The sequence below is a fragment of the Hydra vulgaris genome, chromosome 12, assembly GCF_038396675.1.
Source record: "Hydra vulgaris chromosome 12, alternate assembly HydraT2T_AEP".
Lineage (NCBI taxonomy): Eukaryota > Metazoa > Cnidaria > Hydrozoa > Anthoathecata > Hydridae > Hydra > Hydra vulgaris.
This window is the reverse complement of record NC_088931.1, coordinates 11,103,178-11,116,990: the sequence shown is the minus strand read 5'-3', so window position 1 is coordinate 11,116,990 and position 13,813 is coordinate 11,103,178. Positions and strand designations below refer to the sequence as shown.

General features: G+C 28.2%; 1 protein-coding gene across 1 annotated transcript in view; it reads right to left on the bottom strand.

Moving 5' to 3' along the window:
• LOC100200562 (zinc finger protein 277) overlaps window positions 1-13,813 on the bottom strand; it is a 51,956-nt gene that overhangs the window by 10,358 nt on the left and 27,785 nt on the right. Inside the window, exons 4-9 of the mRNA XM_065812090.1 lie at window positions 9,369-9,460; window positions 9,188-9,252; window positions 9,051-9,096; window positions 2,473-2,605; window positions 1,889-1,977; window positions 1,624-1,723 (exon numbers count right to left, since the gene is read on the bottom strand). Coding sequence (XP_065668162.1) covers window positions 1,624-1,723; window positions 1,889-1,977; window positions 2,473-2,605; window positions 9,051-9,096; window positions 9,188-9,252; window positions 9,369-9,460 — 525 coding nt within the window. The remainder of the gene's footprint in view (window positions 1-1,623; window positions 1,724-1,888; window positions 1,978-2,472; window positions 2,606-9,050; window positions 9,097-9,187; window positions 9,253-9,368; window positions 9,461-13,813) is intronic.

Below are 13,813 nucleotides of genomic sequence, written 5' to 3'. Positions count from 1 at the left end.
GGTAGGTTTTGTTTTGGTGATTCCAGACAAACTGCCAATTCAAGAATTGAACAAGATCACATAGTTTAAGGATCTTCAAAGTAAGATAAAGTACATTAGGATTGAATTTGTAATTCTGAAAATGTATTATTGTTAAAGCTTTGTTTTGAAGATGGAATATCCTTAAAACTGCTTGCTGTTGAGATTGTCCCTATATTTGACAAGCATATTGTATATGTGAGCCAAAAATGCCATGATATATATTTAATAGTGTTTCCAGATTGACATAATGGCGAACTTTAGCCAGCGTTTCATTTGATCTGCTTAATTTTATGGCTAAGTCTTTAAGATGGGATATAAACGATAGGTTGGAATCAATTATAATTTCAAGATATTCGATTGAGTTAACAGTTAAATGATTTTCTGGCCACTTAATCTAAAGTTTAAGTTTTCATTGATTTTTGTTTTATTGGATTTGAATATGAACAGTTCAGTTTTGTTACAGTTGAGATATAGCTTATTTGAGCGGAGCCACTGAACTAGATTTGCAAGATCATGATTAATGTATTTTTTTAAAGATTTGTTGATAATGAGCAAGTTAGTATCATCAGCAAAGTGGTAAGGAGTTGCAAACTTAATTGAGTTATTAAGGTCATTAGTGTAAAGAAGAAAAAGTAGTGATCTGAATACTGAGTCTTGAGCGACACCGTTGAGCCTTTGACTGAGACAAACTGAGATCTGTTGTGAAGATAGAAAGTAAACCATTTATGAGTTAATCCTCTGATGCCATAATATTCTAATTTCTTGAGTAGGATAGAATGATCTACTGTATCGAAAGCTTTTTTTAGGTCTACAAAGACACCACCTGCAAAGTTTTTATCATCAAGAGCTTTCCTAATTGACTCAGTAATTTTAATAAGTAAGTTGTGGAATAATTAGCACAAAACTCATACTGGTGTTTGTAAAGGCATTTAAATTTATTCAAAAATGCATAGAGCCTCTTATGTATAGCTTTTTCAAAGAGTTTGCTTAGGTTAAAAAGAAGAGAGATAAGTTGGTAGAAGAGAGATAAGTTGGTATAATATCCACTTTAGAACCTTTTTTAAATATTGCAATGACTTTAGCAACTTTGAAAGCATCTGGGAATACACCATTTTGAAATAAGTTATTTATAATAATACTGTGAGGTTTAGAAATTATGTCTGGAATAAGTTTAAGAAGGAATGTAGAAAGGCTATTAGGACCAAAGTTTTTTCCAGTTCTAAGAGTGGTTTTAATAAGATTAGAGATTTCATTCTCTGTGACAAGTTCAATAAAGAATGTATTACTAATATGGTATTAGAGTTTGGAAAATTGAGATCAAGTAAGTAGAGTCAGTAAATTTGGATATTAAAGGTATGATTTTGTTTTGAAGTTTGTTTTGGAAAATATTAAGCAAAAAAGTTGTCTAAAATATTTGATACAGTACTTTGATCTGTGATAAATTTTCTCTCTTATTTTATATTAGCTTTAAGTATTATTATAATTAGTATTGTAGAAAAACTTTTTTTTTAACTTAGAAAAAAAAAATCTACATAAATCTATATAAATAAAAAAGTAAATAAGTATTTACTTAAATAAAGAATATTTAAAAAAAAGCTTTACCTTCATATGCTCTATAATCTTGTTAACATCAACATCAGTTGTTGCACAAAATAAACACAATGATATAGCTCCTTTTTTCTCGGTCCAATCCCCCCAAGCTCTAAAACAAAATAAACACAATAAAATAGCTCATTTTTCACAGTCCAATCAACCCCCTCCCCCCTTACCCCAGCGCTAAAATAAAAAATAAATGCATTTAGTTTGCATTGTAGTTGCAATGCAAAGTAGTTTGCATTGAAATTTAACTTTAAAAAAGTTTTCACACTTTTCAGTATTTTCTTCTTCTTGTTCTTCAATATTTTCTTTTTCGTATTCTGGTTCTGATTGTACTTCTTTCCAATATTTCCCTGGTGCCTAGAAAAACATACCAAAATTGGAAAGAATATTCTAGTAAGATCATATATAAATAAAAAAACAAAAAAAAACAAATACTTATTATTATGATTTAAATTTATTTTAATTTAAATATATTTGAAATAAGCTTTTCAAGTTTTATTTAGATAACATCCTATAAGTTTAATTTAGATAAAATCTTATAAGTATCTACCAAAAATTATCAAGCTTACCTACATATCAAGTTTAGATTTAGATCAAATGGAAATACTAATCTTACCATTAGATAAAGGAGATTAACTTATATTTTATCTTAAGACAAGCTACTGTTAACTTTTTTAACTAAATAACTTGCTTTAATTGTCTTAACAATTTTGACCATGCCAAATAACGATGTGAATGTGTATTCATAAAGTAAGCTTTTTAATGTTGCTATCATTATGCAGTTTAATATACTACAGCATCAATTATATTTTTATGAAATCCAATACTAAAAATCTTTTTAAAAATTATTACCAGATAATTGATAAGATAGAACTTGTCATACTCTTTGTTTAATGGATCTATTCTTTTGTGACCTTTTTTTCTCATGTGATCTTTAAGAGTATTCCAATCTTTAAACTGTTTTGAACAGCATAGACAAGTGAAGCTATAAGCAAAAAGAAAAAAAAATGTAGCAAGAATTATGGTGACATCAAAGCAAGAATTGTGGATGACATTGTAGCAAGAATTGAGGGCCACACTGTAAAAATAATAATGCAATGCTCAAGAGAATGAGTTTTAAATCAATGGATATAATATCAACTAAAGACTTATTGAAATTTCTTTAAAAAAATATTTTCTATGGTTAAAAACTCATATTCATTGATGAAGAACCAGTAAATTAAAAATGAAATTGAATCATATATACAAAATATTGTGTACTTAAAATTTATTTACTGGTATTTTAACTCATCACAATAATGAGATTGTTAAGCCACATATAGAGGCTCCTAACATACCCTCCCCCTTTCTAACATTAGAGTTTTTTTCTCAGTAAGCAAGACATGTTTTGCATGTCTAAAAATTGCCCACCTTCCCCCTTTGATTGATGCTACCCCAAACCCCTCCCCCCTCACCTTAGTGAGAGTAGGGGGGGGGGTAAGGGTCCAGACCATATACAGACCACTTATTACCTATAATAAAATAGAATTTAAAGAAATAATGGTTTTATTTTCAAATTAATTTAGATATTTAGATATTAAGTATCTAAATATCTAAATTAATTTAGAGACCTTTATTTGAACCATAATGAAGGTCTCTAAAAAGTTACTGCCCCATTTATTTGTGCCCCTATCTACTATAAACCCCAGATCAAGAAGAGGACAACCAACCATACCTTTCATTTTATTAAGAAATGACTTATAATTAGTTGTATCCTTCACATAGGCCAGTTGGCAGATTAGAGGGGCACTGGTTTCTAGTAACACTTTCAACCGTTGATGATTGAAAATAGGGTTATTTAAAAATTCTGGCATTTTTAATGTGGATTCGACAAGTTTATAACGTTTGCATTTTCAGATAGTTGGGTCTAATGGTCTTATATGCTGTTAATCTTAGATCAAAACAAAGTGTTAGAAAAATTTACAAGCATCTCAAAATGGCTGAAAAATGGACTTTTTAGGCAAGTGGACATTTTGCTTTTAGATATATTTAAGTTCTAAACTGCAACAAGCTGCCTATATTTTGCCCATTTATTGCAGACAGTAGGAGCTAATCAGAAAACTTATCTGTAAAAACTTGTGGATGAATAGAATAATGCTACAGTTAGTTTCAATTTGGCATATTTTAGAAATTTTAGGATTTTTTCCAAAGTTGAGGAGGTCATAATTTTTTTCTAATTTAAAACAAGTTAATAAAACCACTTTTTTAAAGAGAGAACTATCCAGAAAATAGTTCTAGAAAAAAATGAGTTGAAAACGAGAAAAAAGTTATACAGCTCTAAAGTAGTTTGTTGTGACCATTTGTAAATCGAGGGGGGTCACTGTGTCATGTTTTTAAGGCTATAATTTCTAAACCGTTGTACTTGGAAGTCTGAAATTTCAAATTTAACCTATCTACATAATGCAGATAACAATATGTAAAAATCAGGAAAATCAGAGATGGTGCCCCACAAAGTTTTCTTTAAATTGGTTGAAATATAATGTGATTTGACCCTATTAACAAACTATATGGTTGTGTAATAATATTTACACATTAGTTCTTCTAACTTTCATACAAGAAAAATCATGTGTAATGCTCTCAAAATTTACAGTTAAACAACATACATGAACGCAAAAGAATAAACAAGTCACAGTATAAAACATGATTTGTTACTTTGTATAGACTCTTTCAACTTTTAGAACTTAGATAACCAAAAACTCACAATATTCAGACGTTATTTTATGAGCATTTCTTAGATTTTCATTACCTAACAGTTTTCATTATGGTTTAAATTAGGTAAAATGCTCAACCAAGGGACAAGAACAATATTTATACTTTCTTGAATTAGATTCATCTTGTTGTTAAAGGTGTAAAGCATGACAAATGGCAGTAACTTCCTCTGCCTCCCTTCCTTATGTCTATGAGAACCAAAGTCATAAACCATTCACTAAATACTACAAAAAAGGTTATTATTAAAAATGCCTTTAAAGTTCTTTTTTTTTAAAAAAAAATCTTTGCTTCCAACAAGGCTGCAAGCAACCACTATTAGAGTTGGAAGTTACTGGAAGAGAAATGATGAAGTTTATAGAGCAAGATAATGATTGACCTACGACTTAAAAGTTTGCAAATTATATCAATCAGAAAAGCAAGATGAAGGAAGCAAATTCCAAAGAATTGATGATCAAGGAAAAAAACTAGACATCTAATAACTTTTATTAAGTTCCAAAGAACTAATAATCAAGGAAAAAATTTAGACATCTAATATTATCTTATATATATTATAACTTATATATTATCTAATAACTTATAAAATATAATAAGTGTTTTAAGGGCACTTAGGAATAGTCACAGAAAAAAGATGAGACTTAATTGAATGACAAGTAACACAAGAATGAATTTTAGTAGATGGCACAAGAGACGCTAGCTCTTTTGAGCAGTGCTCGTTATAGTGTTTGCAGAAAAGAGAAGCAAGAGCAGGTCCAACTATGTTTGCAATGCGTTTTTGCACCTTGTCTAAAAGAGGCATCAATGGAAGATCCACCCCAGATATGGCAACAATATACATTTATACTACAATTGGAAAGGAGGGATTCAATAATCTTAAGATGTTACCTGATATACCATAAGAAGAAAGCTTATGGCTTATGGAGAAGACCAGCATGCCAAACTTTATCAAAAGCTTTAGAAATGTTAAGAGCGATAGTCTAAACCTCTTCACCTCTATTTAATGTATGATAAAACCTATCGGCTATTACTGTTAGCAAATTGGCTGTAGAACGAGAAGATCAAAATCCATATTGATGATCAGAAAGTAAGTTATTAGATTCAAGATGAGAGATTAAGTGTTAGTAATTAAAGATTCAAAAAACTTGCTTATGATAGGAAGAAGACTAATGGGACAATAGTGAGACGAGTCAGATTGCCCTTAAGAATTTTTAAAAATAGGGAAAACAAGACTCCAATAAGCATTTTTTAAATAGTTTTGAAAGTATAGACGACAGCTCTGGAGAACATTTCTGCAAGTCTACAACAGGTATGATGTCCAGACCAAGAGCTGTAGAAGAGTCTAAGCAGAAAACCACTTTAGTTACAGAAAGCTGGAGTAATAAGAATGTCAAGCAATGGATCAATCTGTTTTTCAGCAATATCAGGTAGAACACAATTAGTGGAATCAAGAGATGATATTAATAAAAGGTTTTTAGCAAACAATTCAGCTTTGTAATTAGGTGAGGTGACAAAATCTGAACCATACAAGAGAGGTGGAATAACAGATTTGCCTTTATTATTGATACTGTTAAAGATTCTCCAGAAGTCACGAGAGCCTAATTTTTGAGGTGAAATACAAGATTTCATGTCCTGAGAAAAGCGGGCTTTGGCGTTAGACCAAACCTTTCTCGCAATAGTAAACAGATGTCTGTTTTGTGGAGAATTATTTTGCTGATAGATATGGAAGTAATGGTTTCAATTGGAAATTGCAGCAGCACAATGTGAGGTAAACCAAGGAGAAGAGTGAGGCTTGACTTGGGTTCATTGAGTGGGAATAAAAAATTCCATGCCAGCCATAAGCACATAAAAGCATAGTCGGTGGATTCCAACCTTATTTTCCTGACTGATGGGTGAATTCTTACGAATGTAAATGCCCAGGCCAAGCATGTGACTATTGGAGTCTTTAAAAGTTAAAGGAAGATAACCATCAACACTAAGATCACAAGATGAGACAGCTGAACTCAAATTAGTCTCACAAAGAGCTGGTGAACTTTGTAGGTCTGTATGAACTTTACTAGTAGGTCTGGTGAACTTTGCCAGAGATAAGACTCAACAAAAAAAACGTTACTTTGAAGACAATGAATATTAGTGAATGATAGGTTTAGAGAACTTGGTAATGATGATGGTTTTTTGTGTTTTATAGTTTTTGGTAGTTTATTCATTTTTAAACTTGTTAAAGAACTTGACTCAAAGCATAGATAGTACTACTCAGTACACTATTTAATAGCCAAAGCAATTGCTTCATTAATGTTAATAAACCCTAAGCCGTAACAAAGGGTTCCAAATGTAGCCTCAAAAACACACACTAAAAGTATGAACAGGGACACCATCCATGCGCAACATGGCACTGTTAGTACTCTGAAATTTTACAGCTGTTGATGGATTCAGCCTCTTTGAGAGCTACCACAGAGTTTGGGAAACCTGACTACCAGCTGGCCTCAGAACCATAAAACTGAGTTTTAGAGCTATACCCTTATTAGGAGGTAATAGAATGAGTTGCCTAGTTATAAAAACAGAGACACAAGCAAAAACCATGCATTGAGTCAAGAAGATCCAGCATTCAACATCTTAAACTGGAAACAATGTATAATAAATACATCTGCACCAGCCTAATAGATGAAGTTATTTTAATCCCTTTGGTTATAAAACTTATATTTTAAAAATTTTGAAACGTTTTTATTTTTAAAAATATAAAGAATATTGAATAGAGTACAGATATTAGAATCTAGATTTTTCAGTTACACCTAAGATAATATAATGATATAAATTTAAACATTTTTTCCCAAGGTTTTTGGGTCTGTTGGAAAATTGATTCGAAGGAAGTTATTGCTAGACCTTTTTAGTGTTTTCCAACAATTAAATAATATTGTTATATAATTAATATTACTATTAGCAAACTATTAAATAAAAATATATCTTTAAAATCTATTTTAAGTATCTAAAACTTATTTTATCTATTTTAAATAAAATCTATTTTAAGTATCATGAACTTAGTTAAGTAATAACTCAAAACTCATTTGAATTATCCATTATTAAATTTAATTTATTTTAAGTATCTATTATTAGCATCATTAACTAATTAATTAACAAATTATTATAACTAATGATCCATCATTAACTAATCCATAATTGAATAATTATTTAATTAGGGTAGGATGGGGGTAATCAAAGCCTATTTTTACCTATTTCTGACTTAGAGAAAAAAAAATATATAGCAAAAATTTTTTTTTTTAAGAAAACTTAATCTTAAAATAATTTTTAGTAAACTACATCAAAAAAAGTTTATACATAATATTTAAAGATGTCTAAGTAGCGCTAATTTAAGTTGTATTCTATAGACCCACTTTACCTATTTAAGTGGGGTAATGTGGGTCTAAGTTACATTTTTATCTTTTTTCAATGAAATATATCCACTTATAGTAACTTATAGTAAAATATGACTTAAGATATTGAGTATGTATTATATTTAAATTATTCGATCAAAAGTTTAAACATAATAGTACTTTAATAGATGTTTTAAATGCAAAAAAAGTTTCAAAGCGATAAATTAGAAGTGCAAAACGAATATTTTTTTCTATCTTTGTTAGCTAATTTCCAAGGACTGCAGAGCATGGTTGTGGTTCAATTTCCATAGTTTTTTTTTTAACCAATTTTCTTAATATATAGAACTAATCATCTTAAAGCTCTCCAAATTAAATTTATGATATTCAATTTTAAAAGTCAAAGTATTTATAAAATTAAATATATGATATCCAATTTTAAAAGTCAAAGTACTTATAAAAGTAAATATATGATATTCAATTTTAAAAGTCAAAGTACTTATAAAAGTAAAAGCATTATGTTTAAGGAAGAATTTAAAGCAAAAGCTTAATTGAAAACTATCCAAAATATTTTGTGATATATATAAGAGATTCATTATCCTACAAAAACGACATGTTTATATAATAAAAATTCAATGTGCAATCCTTCAAAACTGCTACGCTGCGTTATCTATTAGTTTTAATTGAAAACTTCATATCATTACATCTTTGATGATCATCTAAAGGAATTCACAGCATGACTCCAGAAAAATGAATCCAGAAACATAAACTTCTAATTTATACTAACTTTTTTTTTTAAAGTATGTTGCATTAAATTCTTAATGGCACAAAACATATCGAAATTTAGACCCACGTTACTTCACCCAAAAATATTGCTTAATTCAAAAAAAACATGCATCATTCCATTTTAAAACTAATTGAATGTAATTATCTGGTAATTTTTTCTCTAGATAAAACATTTTCTATGTGTTTTTAATACTTTTTTCTGAAGTTTAGGGTTTTCGATGAAAATCTCTCTTTAAATGTATGCACCATTTTGAAAAAAATATATACTTAAGAATTTGCCTAAAACTGATAATTAAAGTTTAGAAAGCTGTTTTAACCACCTATAACATACAGAAAAAAACTTCTACCTAAAACCTTTCTTCTGAAAAACTGATAAATGTTGACTAGACCCACATTATCCCTTTGACCCACATTACCTGACCCTACCCTATAACAATAAATATAATTAAATTTTTAATAAACACTAAGCACGAAATCATAAATGAAAAAAATTTGTACACACAAAAAAAAAATTAATGAAAAAATGAGAAATAATTGTACCTATCCAACTTGCTTTTTATGAGATCAATAAACTCAGATGCATGCACTGGAGTAAAAAATAAAATTATTTGATAAATAAATTTATAATCAATATACTAGAAACAACTAAATAAAAACTTTATAAATTAAAAAAGTACCAATGTTGTCTGAGTTCCCCACATTAAAGCTATGCTCTTTAGCCATATGCTTAAAAATCTTTGCTCTGCAAGTAAAAATAATGGTAAATAAAAACAAGTTGGGAAAAAAAGATTTTCAACTTTTACTGGTTACAAGATATATTGCTATACTGCTTTTATTCCATAATGTTATAGTTCCAACCTGTTTCCCTGGAATGTCTCTTTACAAAACAAACATGTTTTAGAGAAAGATGAATCATTTCTTTCTAACTGCTGCTCTTCAAGAACATTTTCCTAATTTGACAAAAATAAAACAAACAAAAAATTTGTGCATTATGTCTAAAAGTTTCACTCGATCATAATATCAAATCATAACTTCAATTAATCATAATATTGAATTATCAAAAATACTTTTTAATTGAAGATTATAAGAAAATCGTCTTGTGTATGTTAGATGGAAACATGATTTTAATTAATTTATTATCAAGTTTTCACATATTTCATTTGAAAAGATAAGGAGTTTATGTAACTATGCACCTAGATAAATTATGATAATTATTCATACTGTAACACTATTTGGTTTTATAAAGTTTATTCATCAAACTAGAAACTGTTAAGAGAAGCATATATAGCATGTGGGAACTAAAAATTTAAACAAAATAAAAAATTGCATAATTTTTCAATGATTAACTTTATTGATTTTAAAATATTAACAAAAAAGAACTGAATAATAAAATAATATTAAATAATAAGTTTTTCATACTATGGCGATTTTTACAAGTTTTTTTTTAATAAGTTTTTTTGTTTTTTACAAATTTTGATTGATAAATTCCTATTTTTGAAATTTTTACATAATTTTATTTCATAAAATATAAAATTTTACTAATTTCACCCTATTGTATATAATCAATTTTGGTATGTTCAAAAAATCTGTGCGTTCTCCATTCAAAAATAATTCACAATAAAACTTTAATATCTTGATGCAAATCCAAATACAAACACATTTTTAAAGCAAATTAAAATTTAATTACTTTAATATTTTAATTTAACTAAATTAACTTTTTTTATATTAATAGTAAAGATGCAAAATTTTATTGATGTGTCAGATATTCAGACTCAAAAATAATGGTCCTCTTAGTCATTTTAAGACTGCTGTGAGTGATTTTGAAAATCTTAATTTGCTATTTAAATTGAAATAAAAACAGCAAAAAGAATGCTTTGAATAAATTCTAAATGAAATAGTTAAAAGAAAAACAGCAAAAAAAACTTTTTCATAAAAGTTGATGAACAAAAATGATTTGTTGCTAGGGCTTCTGAATAACAGTGGTTTTTAAAAATGATTTGTTGTTAGGGTTTTTGAATAACAGTGGTTTTTAAAAATGATTTGTTGCTAGGATTTCTAAATAACAGTGGTTTTTAAAAATGATTTGTTGCTAGGGTTTCCGAATAATAGTGGTTTTTAAAAATGATTTGTTGCTAGGGTTTCTGAATAATAGTGGTTTTTAAAAATGATTTGTTGCTAGGGTTTCTGAATAACAGTGGTTTTTAAAAAAACAGCTGTTAATAGCTGTTTCACTGCTTATTAAACTTGGAAATTTTTTTATTTATAAATAAGTACTAGTAGGTGCTTAATAAATAGAAGACATTTATTAGTTTTTAAAAAATTTTCCCATTAACTAAATCTGCCCTAAATTCTAATAAAGTTTCTTGAGTTGCTGTCACTGTCTTTATGGTTCAATGGCAATGACTCAAACATTATTGGTATTGTGTTCCAGTGAGTTTTTACATCAATATGAAGTTCTACGATATGAATTTCTTTTCCAAATACCTTTGATTGAAAAACTTGATTTCAAACACTTAACAGTTTGATGTATTTTATCAACTTGCATGTTTTCTTAAGTACATTAGTATTGTAGTCAATATCATCTTCACAAACATCATTTATAACTTCAAAACTGGTGCCTTCGTCAAAAAAATCATTTTTATTATTATCATCATAACAGGTGCCAATTAAATCTTCATTATCATACCTTTTATTATGAAATGTCACATACTCCAAGATGTAGACTATGATTAAGACAAAACTGACCAATAACATCTAAATTTTGAATATACTTCTTGTTTACAGATGCTCCATCTTGTTAAGATGCAACCAAATCTTTTTTCATAAATTTTCCAAAAACATGTATATGTTGTTTCATTATTTCAACCATATCAAGTGCACCGCATGAACCCACAATTCAAATTAATCTTGTTTTATATGTGATATAGTCAGTTTCATCATGAATATTAACATAATACCTCTTAAAGTAGTAATTAAAGTAGTAAAAAACGCATAACTGGTGCAATTATTTTTAAGTTAATGTAAATAAGAAACTAGTGCAAGAAGCTATATTTATAATTTAAGAAACTCTTAAGAAACTTTTAGAACTATATATATTAACACAGATCTATTTCATAAACAATTTACACAATTTGATCACTCTTAAACAAACAAGAGACTTTGTATCTTAACTTAATACAATAAAACTCAGTTGTTAACTGCAAACAACTATTGCAGTACTGTCGACATTCCTATATTAATGAATTGTAACCCTCTCATTGAGCCCTCTTATTTACATCTTCTTGAATTATTGTTTACTACTGACCTTTCAACCTTTCGTGGAAACCATATATACAACTGATTGCTAAATTAGCATCTGCTAAGGTTGCTTCTCTTTATTGCGCTTGCCATTTTCTCTCTCCTGATTCCATTCTGGACCTCTACAAATGTCTTATTCATCCCTGTATGGAATACTGTTATCATATTTGGGCTGGTTCTTTTAATGATGCTCTTTCTTTTCTAGACAAGGTCCAAAACCGTATTGTAAAGGTAGTTGGACCAGCTCTATCTGCTAAGCTTGAGCCTCTTTCCCATTGTTGTAAAGTTGCATCTCTTTCTCTTTTCTACAAACACTACCATGTCCGCTGCTCAAAAGGAGCTTTCATCTCTAATTCCATTAACCAAAACTCATTCTCGCTTGACTTGTCATTCAGCAAAGTCTCATTCTTTTGCTGTATTTGTCCCTGCATGCTCTAAAAACTTTTATTCATCTTGTTTTTTTGCCTACACATCAACCCTTTGGAACTCTCTCCCATCTTAATGTTTTCCTGATTCAAACAACCTTCAACTTTTGAAGTCTTCTGTCAACTGTTTTCTCGCTCTATAACTCTATTCTTTTTTTTTTAGTAATTCCCAACTTAATAGTTGTTGCTTGCAGCCTTGTTGGGAGTGTGTCAGAATTTAAAAAAAAAAACAATATATTTATATATTTTAAAAACCTGAACACAGCTATTAATGTTTTGAAAATTTGTATGCATTTTAAAAACGCATAAATCTTCGCATAAAAAAATAACACAAAATAAAAATAACTAAAACTTAAAAAAAAAAAAAAAAAGATTAAAACTTAACTAAAATAAATAATAAACTATAATTCTAAGATTATCTAAATTATATTTGGAATAAATAACTTTGAATCATTAATCTTTACTAATGTTTTTATAATATTATGCGAAACCCTTTTTAAATAAAGTAACAACTTACATCTAACTTACATCTAATTGTTTAATAAATGTGCTTAAAATTGTTTAATTAATGCATTTAAAAGTTAAAAAAGATTCTTAACAGTTCTTTGCAGTAACATAAACAAAAGAAAAAATAATTAAATTGTTTATTTAAAAATCGTTTATTTTTATTTATTTAAAGACATTTAAAATAAAAAATACATGCTGATATAAATATAAATATTATATATTTTATATTATTCATTAATAATTTTATAAAAAATCATAAGCAGTGATTTGTTACTTTATTTAAATGTGTTTCAATAATATAAAAATATAAGTAAAAATCATAGTTATTTAATTCAAACACCTTTCAAAAAAGTTTTTTTTTCTTTTTTTCTCAACAAAATTTTTCTACTTTTCGAATGAACTTTAACAATTCTTATATAAAGTGTATTAAAAAGATCGCTGTTTAAAGTCGTTGCTTTAAAGTTATCGCTGTTTAAAGTCATCGCTGTTTAAAGTCATCTGTTTAAAGTCATCATTATGAAATTAAATTTTTTTTTATTGCTTTTTTTTTTTTTAATTTTACTTATAAAAAAATCTTATACAATTAATACTAAAATAAAATAAATTCAAATTTATACAACTTTCAATGAAACTTTTAATTAAAATCAATAACTAATTTTTTTAAAAGGGTTTTGCTAATATAAAATGTGTAAAAGTTATTTATTTTCAACATAATTAAAAACTAATTTTTTAGCGCATTTGGTTAAGAGCGAGGTTAAATCGTCAAAACAAAATATTATTTGTGTGGTCATATAAAGACTTAAAATCGCACGCCTTCCTGGCTAAACCTAAATATATATATATATATCAATGTGGTAGTGGTGTAGTGGTAGAGCGCTCGCTTCATAAGCAAGATGTTCCGAGTTCAATCCCCACCACATCCCTGGTAGTACCACGCTCAATTTGTTTGTCTGCGCCACGGCCTTGTTCATCAAGGTTCGTGTTTCAGAGTTATAGAGTTGAGAGAGGGTTATAACCACAATTACGCAGCCTCCTCGTCTGTAGTGGCCTTCTTGGCCTCGGGCAGGTGACTTA